The following is a 23,979-nucleotide window of genomic DNA, read 5'->3' on the forward strand; positions in this document are numbered from 1 at the left end:
TTGGCTGCATGTGGGAGACTTACATAATACTTGGCAGGTTTTATTGTTGTGGCTGATCAGTGTACTGTTGCTTCGCTGCACACAGGAATACCACAGAAAAATTTACTGACATGAATCTTTGAGACTTTTCAATTTTTTTTATCATACTGAATGGATTAAATTTTGACAATACTGGAAAAAAAGAGTCATTTTAGGGTCTTTCCGCCACAGACGATGTTTTACGGCCATTCCAGCGCTAATCAATGGAATGATGTGCAATCTGGTCTCTACACGTAAATCATCTCACAGTCTAGTGCCGTTACTGAGGGTTTAGAGAGAAGCAGAACATGTTGTTATTTTGTTGGGGGGGGTCCGAGCTGAAAGTTATCGACATTCAAGGACTTTAACAGTAATATTAGCTTTTAAGCACAATAACTATACAGTGTAACATCCATGTTTTGATGATTTTTTTATCAATAAAAGAAGAATTTTCACAAAATTTCTGCTTTTTTTTTTACTGAACATCTGCAGGCAATCTATGAAAAATATAATAAAGGATAACCCTTAACTCTTCTTCAGAGCTTCAAATTATGTTCCAGGTTTCCCTTCAACCAAAACTCATCTATTATAGAGAATACTATATACATTATACTACTGGTCTTCAAACTTAGTTAATAATAATTCCATGCGCTGCTAAAAATCGCCAATCAATTTTGGGGTTTTTATTAAAAAGAACAGGTTTTTAAAGACAACTTAAACTTGTGAAATTAGTTTAAATAAAACTATTAGCTGAAGATGTTCTTTTTATACAAATATATTTTGTTACCACTCTCCTCTAAGTCGATGTTTTTTTAAGGCAACTTTTGTTCCAAGAAATTCAGTTCAGGTTTCATTTGCATATTTACATGAAAAATGTCAATATATTTGAACAAACACATATTAACAAAAACAATTCCTTTACTCCTTTAAACTAAATATTCAATTCACCGTCCACATTTTTAATCTTCTATGGGCGATTCCTCAACCTCCGCGGTGCCGGCTGAGGTGTCACTCCAGTTGAGTTCAGCTGAGCGCACCCAGAGGTGACACAGACACCTGGAGGTCCTCTGAGACCTGGGTGGCCCCTGAGTCCAGGCCGGCCAACGTGCCCCCTCTGGCCCTGCTTCCCAGGCTGACCATTAAAGGCTCTGCCAGTACGTCCACGCTGACCTGTGATTGAGGCAAAAAAATGTCATTTAATCTTCAGGCTTTGCAGTCTGCAAAGTGAGCTGAGAAAAGCTGTTTTCACGGATTCCAAGAATGGAGTATTCCAGAGAATAACAATTTCTGGCAAACAGCACACTCCTCTTACTGTAAAACCCCCTCCCCCACTTTCCCTGGGATTTCAGGCTCAGCTGAACACAGTGTGTGAAATGATGTACAGGCACAGATGTGGACAGGAATATTTGCCTCATTTCAACCCGCTCATCAGACAACATGGAGTACTGAAAAACGAAATTACCCTTTGATCCCTGATCTCCTGTGAAGCCAGGTAGGCCGTGACCCTGGGCTCCTTTATCCCCTTGTTCTCCTCTGTCACCTGCAATCCAGACGCATACATACGCACATATAGAATGACCTAACAGAAGGAATGACAGCAGTCAGGCTGAAATTCTACTCACCCGGGAGTAGGTCTACTCAAGAACAAGACGCTCATGTTGATTAAAGACCATATGTGTTACTGAGATCATTGTTAAATAAATGTCTAAAACACCTTGTAAATATTCCTCGATTTCACTGGCCTGGCGCGGGAATGTAGTATGACTGTGACATCATGCCAGGGCCTCAAACCATAAATTAGAGCCGAGAATGTACACGTTAGTCGGCAAGGTTTACAACGCTGTACAGTATCTGATTCAGCAGTTTCATACAGTGCGGTTCATAATGAAAGGTTTTCACATGTTTTTTTTTCCCATAGTGGAAAGCATATCAAGCACATTTACACTTTTGCTTGACTTTATTTAAGGAGTAAATGTTACGCTTTTATTCTACAATATTTAAATTATATGAGGCACTATTGTAGATAAAACTGCACAGATGCAGAAAAAGATGTAAAAATGCAGGTTAATGTGAAATCATTCTCTAAAAGGTGCCATTCTGTATAGCAAGCAGTTTAATTTGAAATAAATTTTACTGACATTTCTACGTACTTCTGTGATTTAATGTCGTCATTCCATAAAGTTGGGGGATGAGCGAGAGACAGATAAAAAACAAAAAAATCATGACCAAAATGAATGCAGCAGAAGATCATCATATCCTGGCTGTTAGCTGTTTCAGCTTCCCTTTCACTTTTTCTTTCAAACTTGATGCATTAGGTTTGTTAAAGGGCCCATATATTGCACATTTCTAGGTTTAGAATTTAATTTTTTGGGCTTTCTAGAATATTTTTACTTGCTTTAGCATTTAAAAATACATTACTTTTCTCATACTATATATTGTGTATTGTGGTGGACCCACTTTGTGAGACATGAGAGACATTCACCAAAGAGGACTTGTGCCTTTAAGACGGGAGTGAATGTAGGGCGTTATTCCGGTTCCGGGGTTTGGCTGAGTGTTATTGTTTTTTCCCGCTAAAACTAAACAAGTTGGTTGAGTTTAGATGTGCTGTGAAGTGGAGAGAAATTAGTAAACTACCTCGACTCTCTCACGTCTGCTGTCTCGTTGTTTCATCTCCACAGTATCACCTCTTCTCACTCCCTATCTTAAACATTCCATTTTAGCTCCTGTCTCTTTAAGGCCCCCCTTTTGAAAAGCACCATTTGTGCTAAGTGGTCAGCTAGCATGGCAAAAGACAGGCAATGATGATTAGGGAGTACAACCTGAGATCTTTGAGAATAAGCTGAGAAACCAAGCTCTTGAAACAGCATGTCTAAGTTGCTGCTACACAGGTGTTATGTAAATGTGTTTCATGATGATGTAAATAAGTGACGGAAGAAAAACCTGGGCTTCAAATGAGGCATTTCAGGCAGATAAGGAATGGACTTAGGGCTTTGTAGGTTTTCAGACCTTGAACAGAAAAAGTTATGCAATAAAAATAATGCAGAAAGTTTACAACCAGCTGGTGAACATTGTGGAATTCTTGCTGTTAATAGCTGAGGGGCCAGAAACACCAAATGAACAGCAACATTTCTCCATGTTTAAGACATCTGCCATATCAGCCTCATATGGTGATGATGTATTAATGATGTGTTTGCAGCTTGTTGTTCTGCTTCACGTGGCCAAAAAAATCAAATAATCGAGGTTTACCTCAAGGATCTCACTGCTTTTTTTCCGGCACTGGTTCTTCCTAAAACAAGCTTTGGTGAGTTATAGCGTAGGTATTAATCGCACAGATTCGTAAATATCATCTGTCAGGCTTGTAATTCGCACCTGTTTCTCCTTGTTGGCCTGATTCTCCGGCTTCTCCATAGAATCCCGGTAGGCCCACTTCTCCATCAGCGCCATCATTACCAGGGTCCCCCTGACAACATCATCAACAGGAAAATACATTGCTAATCTTTTGCATGTTTTCACCATAAACCTTGCGGTGTTTTATTTCTCCTCAGATGCTCTTTTGTAAGTCATGAAGTATAGCTCCATTCACCTCTGACCAGCTCTGTACGAAAAGCCTAAAGAGATTTATTTGGCTGATGCCTCAATGCTCTGATGGGAAAACACTGTACAGTACCGGTGCATCACTTATTTTGGCATTACCACAACTTCACGATTACGAACAGTAGTCTAATACTGTAGAATGTTTTTAGATATTTATCAGCCTGAGAGTCACTGTGATTAGAAGTTGTGGAACATGAATCGATTCTACACTGTATAATAATGTGGAAAAGGCTTTCTAATCCAAGGACAGCCTTGATTCTCTCCAAAAACCATTCAACACAGACCAAGTGTCTAGTCTGTGACTCCTTATTTGTCCTCATGGAGACGTGGAAAAACGTTATGTTTTCATTCCAAGCTTTTCTGCCAAATACTTCAGCTCTCTTAGTCCAGTCCAGACCCTCGCAATGTGTGTGCATTTTAGTAAGCCAGGGAGAAAAAAAAAAAGAACAATGTATGGAGAAGGTACTGCATCGAGACAGCGTGTCTCAGCTGAGGGTCTGCAGGAGGTGAGGTGACACACAAAGCTGCAATTTTGTTTAAAAAAAAGAAAAAAAATGCATCTAGGTGAAGGCCAAGGAGTGATACATCTTGAACAGCAAACATCCAAAGTGGTAAACTCACAGGAGGTCCGGGTGGTCCTTTCTGTCCAGGGGGGCCAGGGGCGCCCATGGGAACATCCCCATAGAGAGGACAAACGGCAGCACACGTCCTCTTTACGGAGCTGGCAAAGGTGGACATCTGCTCAAGGACCACTTTCTTACAAACCTCGATCACGTGTTGAGCAGGGAGGGTTGGCCCCTGTGTAAGAAATCATTACCACATCCATCACTGGAAGCGACCCAACTCTGGGACATGTAAAATGGAATATTACAGGACAGAGCATGCTGAAGCAATGGCTGCCTCTCTGAGCAAATGCAGTGAACAAAGCCAGCAATATTTCCTGAGGCTCATTATGGATTTATAGCCACACTAAATGAAACTCTTGCTGTGAGTCACTACTAACTTCAGGCTAATGAGAAACTGTTTAAATGTGTTCTTGACACCAAAGTTGTTACTAAACACAGCGTGTGCCAGTCAGTGTAACTACTAGAGCAAATGATTACTCTGCTGTTTCTGTGCCATTATTCGCAGATAGATGAAGTGAGACTGAAGAGTCATGCTTTTCATCTGAATTACAGAGCTGAATAAATAAAATTCTATTCCACTGTAAGCGCTATAATGTTTGTATCAGCAGAAAAAAACCCCCAGAGGCTTGCATTTTACTTACCGGTGGGCCCGGGGGCCCCTGAAAGCCATCTGGTCCTCCTTCACCTCGAACCCCTTTGACTCCGACAGGACCTGAACGTCCAGGTGGGCCTGCAGACCCACGCTTCCCCCGTCCTCCCTGAGGACCCTGCTCACCCCTGTCTCCAACCTACGGAGCATGTTAACAACATCAGCAGGACAGGATACAGTAGAGCAAGTGTATCCATCAGAAGACAACATGTAATTACTTTTGCATGGACACAAACTCTATGGAAAGTAATACCTGCTACAAATGCATATTATGTCATATTGGTAGTAATAATCAAACAGTAACTAACACAGTTGTGTCAATACCAAATAACGGAGTAATAGTAAACAGGCAAAGTTAATTTAAAGCACGTGAGCAGTTTATATAACACTGGATACACACACAACCTGCTTTGGAAGGATAATATCTGAGTTTTTCAACAAACTGGAATTTTTCGTCTAAAATTCAAAACAAAAGTCAAATCTGGCAGAGAGCGTCTGAGAAATGTGCAAGATTCATTTTGGTGGAGTTGTGGGCGGTGCTGCTCTTATCGCATTTACAGATGCTCTAAATATGTTTGGAATGTTATTTGATGGATTCATGTGAGATTTTTCAGACTATTCAGTTTGCAGAAAATGTGACGGAGGGAGGATTTTGCAACCATTGACAGAAATATCAGAGAATTAGGAAACACTCACACTGGCATGGCTGCTGTCCTCAGTGAACCATCTCCTCACAACCAACATGTTCTCGTTTATCTTTAGACTAAATCCAAGGATTGGTTTGAACATGAATAGAGGCCCATGTTTTTATTTATAGTAACTTATTAATCTCAGGCCATAGCTTTGAAGTTAAAGGGATAAACCAGGGATTTTGAATGATGCCATGTGTTATATTTATCACTGTTAGTAACACAATGTAGTGACGAAGACATAATTTAGTACTTTCATAGCTCACCTTTCCTTTTGCGCCTTTAATTCCTTTTTCTCCCTTTAAAAAAACAAGCTGTTGTTAAGAAAAACTAATGAAGACAATTTAATGATAGGCAGGAAGGAGGAAATATTTAAGCCAGTACCTGTGCACTTTTAACTCCTTTGATTCCTTGGATTCCTGTGTCACCCTGTACAAGGCAAATGATAGAACAGACGTTTGCCAGTATTTGCCATATCAGAATTTCACAGGTGTGCTGCTCATTCTCTGGTAAACAAGAGTACCTATCAAAACACACACTATTATTGATAGAATTTATATTAACAATGTGTCAAATGTCAAAACAACGTGACAATATGAAAGAGACAACTTGTAGTGTTGAACCCAAAGAGAATTAGAACAAAACAGAGCTAAAAAGTGACTATTAGACCTACATTTGTCAGGTGGACACAAACAAGACTACAAATAAATTGCAATTTTGTTTCATAGCAGCAGGAGCTATCCCCATTTTATGAGCATCTTCTTAATAGGTTAACTCAATCTGGTTACAAAATTATCCCTGTCTGTTCTCCTTAGATCATTTTTAGAGCAAACTTTCAAGCATGCATCAGGTTGCTGTTGATACCAGTTTTAAATCAAAGGCTGATGTTTACCAAATACTGTCCTACACCAGAGCTGATCTGTTCTCTGTGTACTCTGAACATGGAAGTATCTGTTAGCAATTTTTTGCCATATCAAATTGTGTGAACCTTCAGAATGTCCATTTCCTGACTGCTAATTGCAGCAGGACTGAATTAAACTGCCAGCTAGAGGAGAATGCTGCACTTTACAAACTTGCTTCTGTCATATTTTATTTTAAAAGAATATTCCATCTCTGACAGGTGATTATCAATACTGTCCCATTCTACATTTGATCAAGTGTTCAATGTTATGGAGTAGTTTGACTTTCTGTTTATAATCATGTGTCTGTCATAGTTCTAAGACATACCTTATTGGCTTAAACTATTGGTCATTTATTCATTTATTTATTTAAAAACAGGCCAGTGGCAGTTTTCTGCCCCGAAAGTGGGTTCTCTTCAATCAGATTTGTTTGCTCTACAGCACATCACAGAGACATAAACAGCTAAAAAAGCAGCTTCTGCAGGATTATGTGTCTTTTTCATTGGCGTGGGGCGTTCTGTAAACATCAAGAACAGGTCCTCAGGGGGAGTTTAGCACTCATCCTGACCTCCTGTACAGATGGCGAGAATAGAATACGCCGAACCAACCTGCCCTGAAGGGTAGTCTCTAACCTGGATTATTGAACTCTTCATTCTTCCTGCTCATGGTGGGTTATTATGAGCTTTCTGGGTGAACATATGATGATCAAACCTTTTCAACTCGTATGTTCCATTAGTGGGCAGACAAATGGCTTTGATAATATTATTAAAAGGGCTCTCTGAACACAAGGTTGTATTCCAAGCCAGGCACAAGCCTTGGTTTGGAAATAGAATAAATAAGCAAATCTTAAATTCTATGTGGCTCATTGATCCAGCAAATAATTCCTGAATAGCCACAGTAATTGTACCATTAAACTGTAATTTTGCCCTCATTTTATATCTCTAATGGGTAATGGATGAAGATGTATTACCTTGGTTCCTGGTTTTCCAGGCACACCCACATGTCCCTGTAAAGAGTTGACATTGTTTTACAGCTTGAAGAGAATGAGCTAGTGTTTGGAGAAGTTAGGATAATTCATCTGGAGCGCTTACAGTAGGTCCAGGTGGGCCAATAAATCCCGGTCTTCCTGGCTTCCCTGCAGAGCCCTTGTAACCTCTCAGGCCCTTGAGAGTAAAACATTTATTAACCAACCAAAGGGGCTGCTTTATTCTTTGTTGACTCCCTTTAAGACGGCAAACTACTTTAAAAACAACATGCAATATGTGCTTGTCTTCAGTGATTGAAGTGCCTGAAAATATGTCTTACGGTTCGTCCTTGGGGACCCATTTCTCCTGCTGGCCCCAGGGCGCCCTTCTCCCCCTGTTAAACACACAAAGAGCCACAAATCAGTCTGCTTAAAACAACTTCATTTTACATTTATTTACAAAACCGAACACGATAAGTGAGTTACCTTTGCTCCAAATTTTCCAGGTTTTCCACTGAGGCCTTGTGGTCCTTGATAAGCCTGCAGGGAATAGATGACATTTAGAGCATAATGATACAGGAGCAAGCTTTCCAAAATCAACATAAAAATATTATTATAAGCAGACAGTACCTCTATTCCTGGATGACCATCTCTGCCAGGTAAACCCGGATCTCCAATAATGCCCTAGGAAGACGCCATTGTTATTATTATTATTATTATAACCGTGACAAGTCATTTTGGTGATATAAGTGAGCGTTCACATGTGAGCCATTGTTTGTAGCATTACCTTCGCTCCAATGGTGCCAGCTCTGCCCACGGGTCCTTGGATTCCCTAGTTTTCCCAAATTCAGAACAAAAACATCTTCATCAAAAATGTATGTTTCATACTAGTGTAAATGCAAACAAACTAAAGGAGATGCCATTGTGACCAATTTGCGATACTTACAGGCTTCCCCTTCTCTCCAGATGTTCCCCTTTCTCCAGGATCCCCCACAATGCCCTGTCAAATCACCATTTGAAGCAACATAAATTCAGATCTGAATTCATCTTCAACACATCTCACCCAGCAAGCAACACGGCGAACCGGGGAGCCTTCCTTCCTCTACAAAAGAGCAGGTTATCGCCGCTGTTCAGGCAGTGACTCACCAGCTTATGTTGGTATAGCTCAGGCCTTCAGATCCCATCCAAAATCCAGCCACATGAACTAACGCTGTTTACGGAGACGGCACATAAGCCAAAAACATAGCTCTATTCCAGTGTTTTCCCACATTAAAAATGATTTACTGGTTCTTCACGCTCACATGAAAGGATTTTGGAGATAGTGGGCAAAGAATTAAGAGTGTTTACTTATGGATTATGGAGCTGGGAATCACCGCAACAACCTACCTGCTTTCCTCTGGGTCCAGGCTGCCCTACGACACCAGTGGCCCCTTTTTCACCCTAAAAATGAAAGCATGAAGTGTTTAGATGATGGAAAATGAGAATAAAAAAAGAGATAGTTTGGGAAGAAACATTAATACCTTAACTCCCTGAAACCCAGGTATGCCTTCATATCCTCTGTCACCCTTAGTGCCCTTTGAGGAGGCAAATATGTTAATAATACAGTAATTACATATTCACTTACAAAAGGGCTTACCACTGTGTCTGAAAGGGCAACTTACAATTTCTCCCTGGTTCCCAGTCTCTCCGATGTTTCCAGGTGGTCCACGAACTCCCTTTAATTACAGTCAAAATGTCAAATTTAAATCCTCTCAGTGAGTGTATAAAGGTACACAACTACAATAAAAAACAACAATTTGTGTCTTCATTTAATGGATACCATGTCAGCGAGTCCAATTAAAATCTAAACACAGCAGAGGGGTTTACCTTGAAGCCCGCGGCCCCTTCTAACCCTTTCAGCCCCTTGGCACCTCTGTCTCCCTGTTAGCAAAACATCTCATTAATAGAAACTCGTAACATTTCAGGGAAATAAAAATGATTAATTTGAGTGATAAATTACCACTTGGCCCCAAGGTCCTCTCATCCCTTTCTCGCCTTTGATGCCCTCTTCACCCTTGAGATGTTTGTGCGAGGTTTCATTAATGCATACTGTGACTGAGTCGAACTGAAGTGGAACCCTGATAGGAGCTTATAAAGTCAGCTCTTACCTTTGGGCCTGGCTCGCCAACGTTGCCATAGTCTCCCGTGTTCCCCCGGATCCCCTGCAAGACAAGTTTGACTCAGTCACAAGCACAAGACTTCATGCACTGCTGCTACTTTTTGTGAATCAATCGGCCTGAGAAATGGAGTGAAAAATCAGAATGTTAGTGATTGTTTCCACTGAGAGAAAGTTAATAACCTCTGGGACATTAAACTTTAGATACACCAGATCGAGAAACAGTTTAGACATGACAGCATTTGTTCCTTAATTAAACACTCAGAAAACATCTGTTGATCTTTCTGCAGTCACTGTGGCAAGACAGACAGTGAATAATCAAAGTAATATTTTAAAGGAATGTTCCAACACTTTGGAAAATACATTTATTTGCGTTCTCGCCATGAAACAGATGCAGTTTCATGCGTCAGACCAGGAGGAGTTTGTTTAGGTCAGCTTAGCATGAAGACTACATACAGGAGGAAATAACCAAATCCAAAAATCAAAGACCAGCACTTCTGAAGCTCAGTATTTAACATGTTACATCTTGTTTTATTTGTACAAAAATGCTGTTAAAGACAGACTACAGCAGAAAAACACTGGGAAAACCATGAAGTGTGTTTCTTTCATGTTATATTTTTCGCCGTTTTCTGTACAATGTGAAAAAATATAATGAGTTCATTAGAACCCAAAATTAGTGGAATTTGTTTCCCTTATAGCACGGCGGAAACAAACAGTCAGTGAAGTGTCAGCGGTACAGAAGGCAGACATGACATGTTACGCAATAAATAACAACCCTAATATTCCAAGGCAGCTAAAAAACAGCTGTGTGTAAGCCACCTTGGACAAGAGGATGAACTTTAGGGGATGGTTGTTTCCTTGTTTCTAATCTTTCTGAGAAACTAAGCTTTCTGTTTCCCCTTTAACCTCACCCTAACTGGTTGAGGCAGGTGGCTGCCCTCACTATCCTGGTTCTGTCACAGGTTGTAAAGGGACATTTTTTCTTATTACTGCCTTCATTAAAGGCATTATGGAGGATGTTTTTGTTGTTTAATTTGTCTGATTCACATAAAATGAATATACTGACCTTTAGTGGACTTATATGTATGGTTTCTAAAAAAATAAAAAACTGTGGACATGGCAGGACCTGAAAAACATCAGCCAATCAACGCGCTCGGACCGAGGCGTTTGCTTTGCTCCCTTTCCTGTCAATCAAAAATCTTCCAGCTCAGGCCTAGTTACGTAGATTACGTACGCCTTGGACTTACGTGTTTTGTGTATGTGTTGCTTTGGTATAGCTTCGTAGTTAGCTGGCGACTTGTTTTGCTAATCTTTTTTTACATAATGGCAGAATAAGATCCAGGGGGACCCAGCCATAAAAGAAAGTCATTTTTTCAGGTCAGAGAAAATAAAAGACAACTGGATCGCGAGAATGCAAAAACAAAAGTGACTATTGGCGAGTCATTTGGGCGATGGCGTCAGCTCAAGCAACAAATGGACCTAAAGACAGATGCCTTGGTTGCTAAATTCCTTCTGGACAGGTAAAATGTATTATTGTATTATACTGCGGCTGTAGGCAACTTCACGAGTCCTACGCAAGTTTCTGGAGGGGGGCGTTTCTTCGTAAATGTTAAGAGGGGGGAGGTTAGAGGAGGGTGAGGGAGAGGTTGTATGTGCGCATGCGCATGCTACGTTCAAAGTCGTAAGAAATTAAATCTCCTCTAATGCCTTTAAGGAGCTTGTTTAAATAAAATGTTTGCATCTGTTGGGTTTCTGTTTTCACCTGACATGCAAATTTCCTTGAGATGACTGGATAAACCGGAATAAAGCTACCAAGCTACTGTCTGTAGCTTCATGTTTAGCTGACTACTGCCAATCTTTCTTCTAAAAATGTGGCTCCAGTCAGGAGATGGCTTACCTTTTTCTGAAGATAAAAAATCCGCATTTTGTTCAACATTTATCTCTTTGAACTTTGAAAAGTTTTGCTAAGCTAATGCCGTCCTAGCTTTAAGCTTCTCTTAACTTTAATATTCTCAAATTGTTGCTTTGACATAAGTTTTAAAAAAAAAATAGCTAAGAAAAGGGAGAATGATTAAGTTTGAAAGATGAACATGCTATAAATTACCTTCACACTTGTATTAGTCACACTACTGGAAAATATACACAAGCAGGATGTAGGAAACATTGGTCATAAATGCAAAAACATGGATCAGTATTGTTTGCACAGATGCTGGCTTCATCAGTTGTAGAAGGAAAAGTGTTTTCTCTGTTGGCAACGGTACACTAAGTCAACAAACATGTTCAACAAGGCCAAGGCGCCTTTGTTTGGTCAGTTTATTTGACCATCTCACCTAACACTGCCTTTAAGCTGAGTCAGCTGGGTGGAGGCTAACCTCATGGATGGCCGACAGTATGGCGAGAGGCATGACCGTGAACTTTACAATGCTTCTGAGGCATTATAGCTCAGATGAGTAAAGGACCACCCACCACCTGAGATGGGCAGTTCGCATATCTGTGCCAGGAAATGCCCTCCTCGGATGTCGGCAAGGAAGGAAATTCACAACCTGGCAAGTGGTCAAAACTTTAACCACTTACACAAGACAGATGTTTACTCCCAGATGAGCCACAGCTGCATTTCAAGACATGAATATGTAGCATGTACACCTCTGGAAATGTGCTCTGAGTGTACACTGGCCTACAGGTCTGCATGTGTTTGCTCAGGCAGCATGGGAGATTTCTTTGAGGGCAACGATGTTAAACGCCAAAGCATCACATTTGTGTATATATATAAAAAAGAAATTTCTTTAAACACATGTCCTCCGGATTGTTTTAAAAAGACTCTCAGATTTGTGCCAACAAGAGTGACTTCTAAGCATCAAAGAGATTAACAAGTCATAAATCGAAAGTGGAAATAATCATGTCTGCCACTCTCTCAAGCATATAAATGTGAGAGTGTTTGTTCATTCACTGATCCATGTGTAACTGGCTGCGTTAGCAGAATACTTATTAATCTTTTACACTTTATACATATTAAAATATTCTTTAAAATGTTATTCCAGTTTGTTCTTCCTGAGGTAACTTAATATACATTAGCCACAAAAGTAAAAGCATTTAAGAAACAAAACATGTGACAATTTTCACACAAAAGCTGGAGGGTATGGTGGTCGCTCAAATGCCTGTTTTTCCTGTGTGTGGGATTTATTACATTTGGCATTAGTTTCCTCCAAATGGAAAAGCAAAACCATTAGAAATCTTGTGATCTTCTGCCAGTATGAGTTAAATCCTATATTCTACACCAGCAGCGCATGTGTTTTAAGATGCAAATGACTATTTCAGAACTAGAAAAACAAATTTATTGTCACATCCGTATTGGTTTGTGTTTATCTTGGATTCTTCCTGAACCTTCTGCAAAGCGGACATGAGTTTTCAAAGTATGAAAGGAACCCCTGTGTTTACTATCGCTAAGCGTTTCTGCTTCCAGATCTGTTTCCATCCTGTCGTGTCTCAGTTGTGCTCCTGTTGCCATTTTCCACAGCTTCACTGCTGTCTCACAAATGAAATTTTTACAATGTCACTCACCCACAAACCAGTTTAACTCTTATTGTGCAGCAACAGGAAGTAGATGCTGCACATGTCGAGAGTATGTCGAATAAACACTAGAACATGCATTCAACCAGCATGGCAGAATGTTGTAAATATGCATTACTGAGAGACATGTTGCATATTTATTTACCCAATTTCCTTGTCCTCCGGCGTCTCCAGCTTTTCCTGGGAGACCTATGTGACCCTGTAGAGAAATAAAACATGTCATCACAGATTCAACATGCCTTATCAGTATGTCAAACCAGATCCTTATTACAATGCTTAGTACAATCACCTTTGGCCCTGAAGGTCCCTGGATGCCAGGCTGTCCGTGCATACATTTGCAAGATGCTCTTCCAGCTGTTAGGCCGATCTCTGCATATCCTCCACACTGACATGGACAGATAGGCAACAGAATGATTTTTATATTCCACACACATCTCTAACAGATGGAGTGTAACAATTATAATCATATATGACTCACCACATTGGAGAGCTCACAGCAGCCCTCTGAATAAGCCTGCTCCGGGTCACATGACACTTCCATCTGCTGGAGGTCCACCTGGACAGATTGGGAGATACAATTGGAAACGAAATTAGCATCAAAAAATCAGACAAAATTGAAACGTGACTTCAGATATGTAAAGATTTAAGCTGTCAACATACAGATGCAGAGCGATCTCTTGCTGCCCTCTTGACGATGGAGGTGTATCCTCGGCGGATGACTGGCCTGGGCTCATCAATAGACTCCACTCGGACCTCCTCGCAGTCTACCAGCAGCTTCACCTGGCTGCCCTTCACACTCAGCGCCAGCTTGTGCCACTGTCCATCAAACAGCTTTTCCACACCATTGAAGGTTCTCAACATCTGGCTCCCATGGGGGCGGGTGTAGAAGAAGTCTAAAGAGCGTGTATCACCCTGAAAACGCAGGCCAACCTGCTCTCGTCCCTCTGGGTCACTGACCTGCCACAGGTTCCAGGACGTCCTGGCAGCGTCATCGGTCACCTTAAATGTTGCAATGATGGAGTAGTCGGAGGGAAGTCCATCTGGATACACATCGCTGTGGCATGGGAGTGCGGTTTAGAAAACTGGATGACTCTCAAAAGAGGCTACTTTTCTACACAAAGCAACAATTAAGAGCTTTTGCGGGAACATAAGGGTTGTATTTTATAAGAACACGAAGAAGCAAAAACAGGCCCTTGAATTTTATGTTTAAACGCCACATTGGCATAGACGTCGGGGAAACAATACCCACATTTGTTTTTGGGAAATCTCTTTCCATAAATTCAATACTCAGCAGACAAAACCATTCTATGTTAATTTAATATGAACAAAGCACTAAATTCAAAAAGAAATAGACTACGGAGACAACACAAATGAAAAACAAGAAGTGTGGACAGCCGTCCAATTAGGCCTGGAGGACATGTGTACGCAGGCACAGCTGTGCTATTTTGGGTAGCAAATGAGAACTTAGCACAATAGTAGCTTAACACCCTGTGGAAATCTTATTTTTGTTGCATAAAGTACTCCACAGTTGCAGTGCAGAAATTTTGTTTCCCCCCAATTGCAGCGAGTGGAATTACACTAACACATGCTTCTGATATATGCAAACTGCTAAACAGCATTTGTCCTCATCATGACTCCATTTTCTGTATTTTTTCTGGAGCATCAAAAACATCATTGTTTCCTAAGTTTGCTTGGTAATGATGCATTACTACTAATGTGCCCGTGCAGGTAGTGAAGCATAGTGATTCAAAACACCGGTATACTGTCAAATACAGAGATTTCTCAAAGCTCTGACGGGCTTAGCCAACACTGGCCTGAAAATAATGGATGTTTGTTTATATGTCAAAGTTCTGCACTGCAGCTTGAACTTCTCAGCTTCCTGCAGTGATGCACAGGTGTACTGCAAGGCCCTGTGACATCATCATTAGGTGGTGTTGCAGGTGTACGTACAGCTTTTCAACCTGGTGTTCAGTTGCACTTTAAAGAGTAACTTAAAACCAATCTTAAAAGGTTCAAAGTTGCAGTTCTGTTTCACCTCTGACCACCTGTAGTGTCTGTAAATGGTGTGATGGATACGATCAAAAGTGTGTTTGGCTGCATCCGATTGTGATGCTACTGAGAAGCTGTACAGTTAGAGATGAGCAAAACAAGACTTTCAGGTGGTGTAATGTGATGTTTTATTCTTCGTCGTCTTCACTGAGATCAGCTGGTACTGTACCTCATGGTCCTCTTCAGATGGATGGAAGGGTTCACACGGTAGGCCACTGCCTCAGGTTGAGAGCCATCCACTCTCCTCACTCCCCGCGACTCAGGCACACGAAACTCCTCCAGCAGATCGAAACCTCACAGCACAAACAAACATTCAGTTTAATGTGACGTCACGCCGATTCATCTTCAAAGGTGCTGGACTACTTCTGAATCTTATGTCAGTGCTGATATCACTGATTCATGTTAAACAGCTGCATTACTCAGTGTGGTTAACAATGCCATTGATTCACAGGCTCAATGAAGTAATCTATTAAAGCCATTAACACGAAGAGGCTGTTTATTTTCTTTCATGGGTGGATTTAGCTACTGAATTCTAAACACTGGATGCTTTGTGCTGTGGTTTGAATGACATCAGCATTGCTAGAGCATTTGCTGTGAGCTTCAAATGTGTTGATGAAGGATTCTGATTGTAGATATGTGGTGTGAGTAGAAAATCATTTAAAAAAAAACAATAAAGAATAATAACAAGTAAATTATCCAAAGTTTGGGAAAGAGTGTAAGCTTGCAGCAAAGTTTTTCCATGAAATTCTCTGCATGTTTTATTGGACATATGATTCACTGCCATGCAACACGGTCAGTAGGTCTACATATTAAAGCCACAGTAAGTAGGAAAAAAACCCAGAACTACTGAACAAATTGTCTTGACAGTTTTATGTGCAGGCAGGACACCTACAGATAAAAGCAAATAAACCCTTGTGTTAAAGGCTTTTTGATAGAAACTCAGCTGCAGAACTTCAAGTGTTCTGAAGCACGGCTTAACCCTGGGATGCCCTCTTGACCTCTTTATGTCCACATTAGCACTGAGAGCAAGAAATATTACACACTCTACTCCAAAGACAAAATAATGGACTGTAATCTGACTAAGACTGACATCTGCTGGTCATGATGCAGCAGTACAGTATTCAACCTGGAAAAAAAAAAAACACTTTGTCACAACCTATAATTAATGTGATGTGTATGATTATTACCAACAATTATAGGCTTATTCAGCTAGAAAAAGCCTGACACATATTAGAAACCTCTTTAACACAGTTTTCTGACAAAGATAGCTGCATATGTAACTACCTCACACAACCATATACCTCCAGCATGCTGTTGTAAAGTGTGGTTTTAATTTTAACCATTCAAAAACGCCTGTAGTTAATGGTTTAAAAAACGTAAACTTACTTGGCAGCTTTTGACATTGGACCGATCCCACGGTGAATAGGAGGGCTGCAAACACCAGCATAGCTTTGGAGGCTGCCATTTTCATTTTTTTGAAGTCAGGGGCTATAAAAACCTGCAGAGCAGCAATTAGCAATAGAAAATCAGGAATTGAAATAGACTGAAGATAAGGTCAGATAAGACTCAGCGATACATAAATGTACATACGCCTAAATTCCACTAGCTATATGTATTTTTATTAATGGTAGAGTAGAAAAAAGTGCTGATAGAAAGGGGGAAAAAAATTAAAAATAACGATTCAGGAACAGAAAAACAAACAAAAAATGCTAAATTTCTTACCCGGACCTATTGAAATATCAACAGAACATTTATATTTTAATTAATTTAAATAATGAAATACATAAATACCTTTGATGGAATACGACTATGAAAACTTTCTAAGCTGTGTGTCTCCTTGTCTATGCTAACATTTGGAAATTTTACCAATCAGATCACACAGTTACACATGAGAAACTCATTGAAATATATTTGCCTCTGTTCAACACACCTAGTAGGAGAGACAACACCTATTTACATTGTTTGCCTTCCTCAAATGCATTGTAAAAAAAAAAAAGCAAAAATACAAAGAATATTGAAATTACTCACATATTCCTGAAAAACCTAATCCAGGGGCTCTTGCTGGTGGGTCTTTCCCTGGTGTGAGGATATATCCCGCTCTAAAGTGCCATCCTGGGGCCAGTGTTTGAGCTGAACAGGAGGACCATTCAAACTCGAAGCTGTGGGTCTCAGAGGAGCCTGACCCCTGAGCTCCACTCCACCTTTGGTCCCCAGGGGGATCAGACTCCTCTCATAGGCCAGTCAGACCTGCAGTCACTACAGTGTAGCCCAGTGCATCTCACTGAGTCATCTCATTAGGGAAATGCAGGTGAACTTCACGCATGTTAAATCTTTTGAAATCAGTGCTGATGCAAACTCTAAAAACTTAAAATATTGACTTATTTGACATTACTGGTGTTTTCTCTTTACAATAGCTTTGTGCGTTTCCCTATGCAAGGCTTTAGTATCCAGTGGCGCAGTGATGAAATAAGCATTTGCGATAACTATTGTTGAAACTTAGCAAAAAGACAGTTTCACGGTTGTAGCGTATATTCATTCAAAGCAGCGTTTTACCAGCAGCAGAATCGCTGAGAGACAGATGTAGTATGTCACAGCTAAACACAAGACGGTCTGCAAACATTCCACTCAGAGCAGACCACACCTTCAATCTAACCTACCACACCGCATCCACCAAACAGGCTAAAGGAAAAAAAGATTAGGGAATAAAATAATATGCAATAAATAACTGCTGCAGCACATAGACATAATATAAACATTTCTGAACTGTTTCAGTGTTTCTAGCTTTGCAACTAATAATCATCCAATTACACAGCATTCTACTTTTATAGAACGGGATGAAACACTTCTGTGACCCTGACAGATCCAGAGGAGGAACATTCATACAGAGGAACAGAAGTAGTAAAGAAAAAGTGAGACATTTTAGAAGCTCTGTCCGACAAACAGTTGGAAAAAGACTTTGGCCCCATTAAGGCCCTAACTGTAAAAACCCAGTGCAGGCTCTTTGTGGGAAAATCCATGCACGGGCTGCCCACAGAAAATCCACAGTGGGTTTGCTGGTGGATATATGTAAGCTTCATGTGCCCACAGTGACCACACGGAACCAACAAGAGGCATACGGAGGCTTGTTTGCTGGGGGTTGAAGCTATTTGTGAGCTAAATGCTAACAACAGCAAGGTAGCACGCTCACAATGACAAAGCAAACATCCAAATTATTATCAAGTGAGTTTATATATTCCCCGATCTTCATCCAAGTGCTAATTAGCGCTAAACACAAGGCACAGCTGAAGTGTCAATCTTTGTCTGTGTCACAGTGGCTCAGAGGCCTTCAGTATCTGCAGCATATTTCCTGCCAATCTGACAGTTGCTGAGACATTTCAGCGTGAGGCTGACAAGACACAGACGGACAGACGCTGCCATCCCAAGCTGCCGTTGAGCCGGGCGAACTCAAGTGAGCAAAGCAGAGACGATTCTGTGGTCCACACCAGTCTCTGGTGGCTTTCTGCAAGCGGGTTTATTACAAAGTAATATTACAGTAACAATTTCAGCTCTACCGAAATGAACCATACATTGACATGGATGCACAGAGAATGTCTACATAGAGTGGCACCTCTTCAGGGTCAATGTACACGTTGCTGTGAAGTGGTCAAACCAAAGAGGGGCTGCAGCTGCTGACAAACGAACAGGACTTGAAAGCTTCATGATTACGAGGTCTTTGCTACTTGTCTTAAATAGGGTTTTCTCAAAGGTTTCTGCAGTGCTTAGTGGGGTTTACTGTGGTATATTGCATTGCCCTTTAAATGCAAGTTGGCAGTATAACATAGCACTTAAATAGATAATTGCAGTGCCTCAAATGGTACCATAAAGCACCATCTACTCCAAACATCAGCATACATAAATTACAGTACATTCAGTAACTCTCAGAGAAGCTATTCCACATTTTTGCCCTTCATTAGTGTGTAGAAATGTTAGTTAACCGTTCCACTTGCTCATTCCCAGATTTTCTAGTGTTCACCAAACCTACAGGATTTGCATAAATAAAATAAAATACAATAAAAACAATTTGACATTTTTCACAAAAAATAAAATACATTAAAAACAAATACACAAGGCCATTAACATTCCATTCTCACATAATATTAAACCATATTGCCTCTTAACAGAATATTTTACATCTTCGCAACGATTTAAATAACACTCAACACATTTGCAGTCTTTTAAATTCAACATCTCCAGTGTCCATTATGTGTTTCGGGTGCAGCTAGCTCCTGGGTTGTTTGTTTTCAAGGCCACTGACTATCGCTTGGATCCCTTGGCCAGTTTGCTCGTGGGAGTGGTTCGTTTTTGAGGAGTGGGGATCTTGGAGGGCTTTCCTCCGTGTTGTCGGGATGCAGATCTCGGCGTCGCTCTGGTGGACTCTCCAACCGTCTCAGACACATCTGAACACACAGACTGGATGTCCGAGATGTCGAAGTCAGAGGCGTCACTTCCTCTGCGACTGCTTCCTCTGCTTCCGGCTTTACTTCCTGGCCGGCTGGAATTTTTCTTGACTCTGGAAACATTAAATCAAGGACGATTATTAACAGGCAGCTTCGAATTTTCTGTGTTTTGCCAATGGTTGTCGGTTTGAGGTCTGCTGCTAGTACTGTAGATCTGTGACTCAGAAAATACTGACAAGCATCTTTTAAAATGACAAACTCGCTGACATATAATCACCTTCTAATTTGACATGTTTAGCAGGCAGTTCTTGTTTATACATCCAGCAGACGTGGGGCCACATTCACATTCACGCAGTGATTTACTGAAGTTCTACTCACCGCCTATTGTCTGTGTTCGAGCTTTCAGTACAGCAGCACTGATCAAGGTTCCCTCCTCACCAGACTGAAACCCTTTGCCAGACAAATACCCAGGAAGACGCAATTTGCTGCCTTGAACCGCAGAATTCTGTAAAAAACACAACTTTAAGTGCTTTAAAATGTAACAATTGGCAGTTAACTGTACAGTATCATCACTTTAGAAAACGGACCTTACCAACAAGTTATATCAGAAAACACTACAAATATTACTCAGTTAGTTTTAAATTTTAGAAATAACACTGTGAAAATCCATATTTTTGCAGCAGCCGAGACATCTCTTAGAAACAGTTAGTAAGACTTAAAGTAGAGTTAATATGCCAAAAACCAATCACACATGCACAGATTACATTTAGAAAGTCAAAGACACTGCAGTTGGCTTAATATAAAGCAAATATTTCTTATCAAGCAACACTTAAAGATTGAGCCCATTATGCAAAGTTAGAATTTATAGACCCAGCTGAAATCACTGTCTCTGCTTCTGCTCCCAGTGGATCATTGTTTTCATTTAATACCTAAATTAGAAATCGGCTTAATAAATCTAAACTGACAAATACACCATGTACTTAGTGGAAATATTTACTTTTTGTCTATTTAAAAATAAACAAAACTCTGGAGTAGATTTCAGTTGGGTCACACATCTAAAGCGTTCCGCATCATGTGCTTTATATGACTATACCTCTGAGGATGAACCTTGGCTCCCGAAGGAGTCTGATGATTTAAGAGGAGTGGAGGGTTTGCTGTTTGTAAGCCATGGCTTATCATAATTGCGGGTTATGTGTTGGGGAGTCTGGGGAACAATGGCAAATCAAAAAAAAAAAAAACACAGATATGGATTCATAAATCAAAAAACTACAAGGATTACTAGATGGAGGAAACAGAAAATAAATTACAAAATGATCAAATTATGCAAAACAAGTAAAGAAAGGTCGATAATTAAGTAGGAGGGAAGGATCATTCTACAGTGTAAAAGAAATGGAAACAACAGCTGGTTCGCATAGCGGATAGAGGCTCCTACCTTGGGTGTGCTGGTCAGGGCTTGGTGTGATGGCACCGGACAGCTCTGACTGGACGTGGATCTGTTGGGAGAAGCTCCTCTGGACGACGGCCGAGACCTCCGACCTCTGTACCGGAAACTCGCCATCACCTGCGTGGTTCCCTCTGGGAGGATGAACTTCTCTCGCAGCTCCATATTGGTCCTGCCTTTAGCTAAGAAACGATACTCCAAGTGAGTCATACCGAATAAAAACGCCAGTGATTAACTTTTACAATTATTTTGGTTTTGATGATAATGAAGATGATGGTGAGTGAAAAATGTTATTTCCGCTTCTTGTTTAAAAAAGAACTCTAATAATTTCCCACATGGTTTATAGGAAGTTTCCGGGACAGATTTTTCCATTTTGTCACAAAGTATTTCCTTGAAACAGGTGCTAGAATTAAACCCTTACAAATTCAGTAATTATTCAGTTATTACGAACAAGATCACATTTTAGGAACTAAAAGCTTTTTTTATGCTCAGAATTCAACACCATTTTTCACAATGATTCCCTGGAAACTTCAAATAAATTCTCAGACACATTTGAGAATTATTGAGAAATTATTATGAAAGTACAGACTAATAAAATAAAGCGCTACCATGATGTGATTGTCTCCTTCCAATAAAGGACAGTATTTAAAATGCACAAACAATCCCGAACAAAAAAACCTTGTCTCATGCATCTTCCCATTTTATTCATACTGTTTAAACAGAACTCCAATTACTGCTGCTGTGTTAATCCAGCAGTATTCAATGTTGACAAAACTAAAATAAAGCAAAGTTTGCCGAAAGACTTCTATAACCAAAACCTGCCAAATGAATAGAAGTACAAAAACAATACAACACAAACTACACAGAATAAACCAAAACATATTTTGCAGTTATGTTAAAAACAAACAGATTCACATGCAGTTTTAATAACTAAGCCACAAAGAAGTAAACAGTGCAATAAATACTGTTTCAGTTTTGTTGTGAGTTATGCAGAGACCTCATTTTCACCAATGATGACTATTTGCTATTTACAGGTAATATAGGCAGCTTAGCAGCTCTTAAACCTTTTATTAGGGTTTCAAATACTTGCAGCAAACCTGAAAACTGCAAAAGAAGCTTGGCTCGGATCCCCTCATTACATGCTGAGAGAGAAAAAAGGGTCCCAAAATAGTGCCTCAGATAGTGACAGCAGGTGATGTGACTCACACAAACAACCGCATGCATGAAAAAACCAGCCGCGGCTGAACGACAGTTGATTTGTGAGCGGAGCCGGTTTGGGAGAATGGCATTCATCCACACTCAGCTACGGCAACACACACCGGGACCAACGCAAGCAGCACACACTCGGATGTGCAGACACACATACCACTGGTGGGTTCATGGAGCAAGGTGAGAAAGTGTGAGATTTGCCAACCTATAGGAGACTGAGTAATTGAAGAGTTTGATTCCGAGCGCAACATTTTGCTCCCGTGGTGATGAACTAGAAGAAATGATATGATGTTCAGCAGGAGGAGGGTTTAGCAGGAAAAACAGAAATTGATCATTAATACAGGAGAGAGCGGAAACAAGCAGAGAACAACAGCGTTTGCACTAGACATGGACACAGGAAGTCTTCATACATTTCCAGGAGATGATTTAGGTACATCTGTGTCGTTTCACTCAGTTTTTACTTAATTTTTGTGTGAGATTAAAACAGCAAGAAGAGAAGAAGAAATTAAATAACAACATAGATACATAAATCAGTATAAGGGTCCAACACAAGGACAAAGAAAAGACAGTCATAGCAGTGGTTACTAAACTACTCCTGATGCAGCTGTTATTCTGAATTACTATATTAAGTAAGAAACTCAGTAATGACAATAACAATACATACTATGTCATGTTTGGCTAAAAAAAACAAAAAAAAAACACCACTACTTCTTACTGAATTTTCACTGGTTGACTTTAATCCTCAGTAATATGCACAGTATACTTATGCAATCTTCACAAAAAGCAAGTTCTAACTTCAAGTCAGCTCACATTAGCTAATAAATGCAGAGTATTTTTCTTCTATATCTATCAAAATGTTCGTAATCTATGTAATAACGTCTAACAATCCATACAGATGGAGTACACAGTGATACAAATGTTTCTGTAAATCAGAGAACTGGACAAGCCAAGTCAGACTGATGGGAGTCCTCAGTAATGTCTACCTTCCTTAAAAGATTTAAACACTGGAATAGTGGCCCAAATTGAAAATTGCCAAACTGTTTAACCACACACTAATGAACAAAATGTAACTGAATACAGAAGTACACCTCGTACAAAACAAGATGTGTACATTATTTAGCATTTAATCCATCAGCCCTGGGGTGTGACTTCTCGTGGGAAACTTTTGGACTCACCTCTACAGGGGTCGTTCTTCACCAGGAACTCATCCAGAGCCATCCAGCCTCCTCCCACCCGCACCATCACAGTGCTGCGTAAAATCCGCACCAGACGAAGCTGCTGAGAGTCTCCAAACTACAGCGGGGGAAGGAAAATAGAGAGGGGACGTGTGAAAACATTGATCTTCCCATGAGCACTGCAGACTAAAAGCTGTGCAACATTAGAAACCAGACGGATTTGGAGAATCACATTAATTTGATCAATTTCTAGGTAGCTTGAATCAAAAAAATATTTCATTAAGCTGCAAAAAGTATCCAAAGAAATTTTATGTGCACTGGTTTCATTTCTATGTTGCACAGGTTTACACACACAAGCACACACACAAAGATTTAGACACAAAAACATCAATCGTCACATTTCATTTCATTCTGAAAGACACAAATTACACAAAGATCAATCCAATTGGTTCTACTAGTGTGTGCTGGTATGTACTATCCTGAAATTATTCAATGAGTTCATGCTACA

At 40.3% G+C, this 23,979-nt stretch overlaps 3 protein-coding genes across 3 annotated transcripts in view; all 3 read right to left on the bottom strand.

The window, feature by feature from the left end:
- col21a1 (collagen, type XXI, alpha 1) overlaps positions 1-1,067 on the bottom strand; it is a 30,283-nt gene extending 29,216 nt beyond the window's left edge. Inside the window, exon 1 of the mRNA XM_051960493.1 lies at positions 967-1,067. The gene's annotated coding sequence lies outside the window, so the exon portion shown is untranslated. The remainder of the gene's footprint in view (positions 1-966) is intronic.
- zmp:0000000760 (collagen alpha-1(IX) chain) lies at positions 687-16,883 on the bottom strand. Its single transcript, XM_022217105.2, has 26 exons — positions 16,597-16,883; positions 15,380-15,503; positions 13,822-14,215; positions 13,640-13,717; positions 13,451-13,546; positions 13,307-13,360; positions 9,587-9,640; positions 9,439-9,492; positions 9,306-9,359; positions 9,101-9,154; positions 8,960-9,013; positions 8,826-8,879; positions 8,386-8,439; positions 8,227-8,271; positions 8,070-8,123; positions 7,926-7,979; positions 7,781-7,834; positions 7,567-7,638; positions 7,446-7,481; positions 5,961-6,005; positions 5,843-5,875; positions 4,880-5,026; positions 4,234-4,410; positions 3,388-3,478; positions 1,481-1,558; positions 687-1,188 (listed from the first exon to the last, which is right to left on the bottom strand). The coding sequence occupies exons 1-26, from the start codon at positions 16,679-16,681 to the stop codon at positions 986-988; spliced, it is 2,298 nt and encodes a 765-aa protein (XP_022072797.2). The 5' UTR covers positions 16,682-16,883; the 3' UTR covers positions 687-985.
- Positions 16,884-18,697: 1,814 nt separating this feature from the next.
- dst (dystonin) overlaps positions 18,698-23,979 on the bottom strand; it is a 110,582-nt gene continuing 105,300 nt past the window's right edge. The window contains 4 exon segments of the mRNA XM_051960487.1: positions 18,698-20,151; positions 20,740-20,850; positions 21,079-21,269; positions 23,472-23,589. Coding sequence (XP_051816447.1) covers positions 20,017-20,151; positions 20,740-20,850; positions 21,079-21,269; positions 23,472-23,589 — 555 coding nt within the window. The 3' untranslated portion in view covers positions 18,698-20,016.

Source organism: Acanthochromis polyacanthus, chromosome 15 (genome assembly GCF_021347895.1).
Source record: "Acanthochromis polyacanthus isolate Apoly-LR-REF ecotype Palm Island chromosome 15, KAUST_Apoly_ChrSc, whole genome shotgun sequence".
Classification (NCBI taxonomy): domain Eukaryota; kingdom Metazoa; phylum Chordata; class Actinopteri; family Pomacentridae; genus Acanthochromis; species Acanthochromis polyacanthus.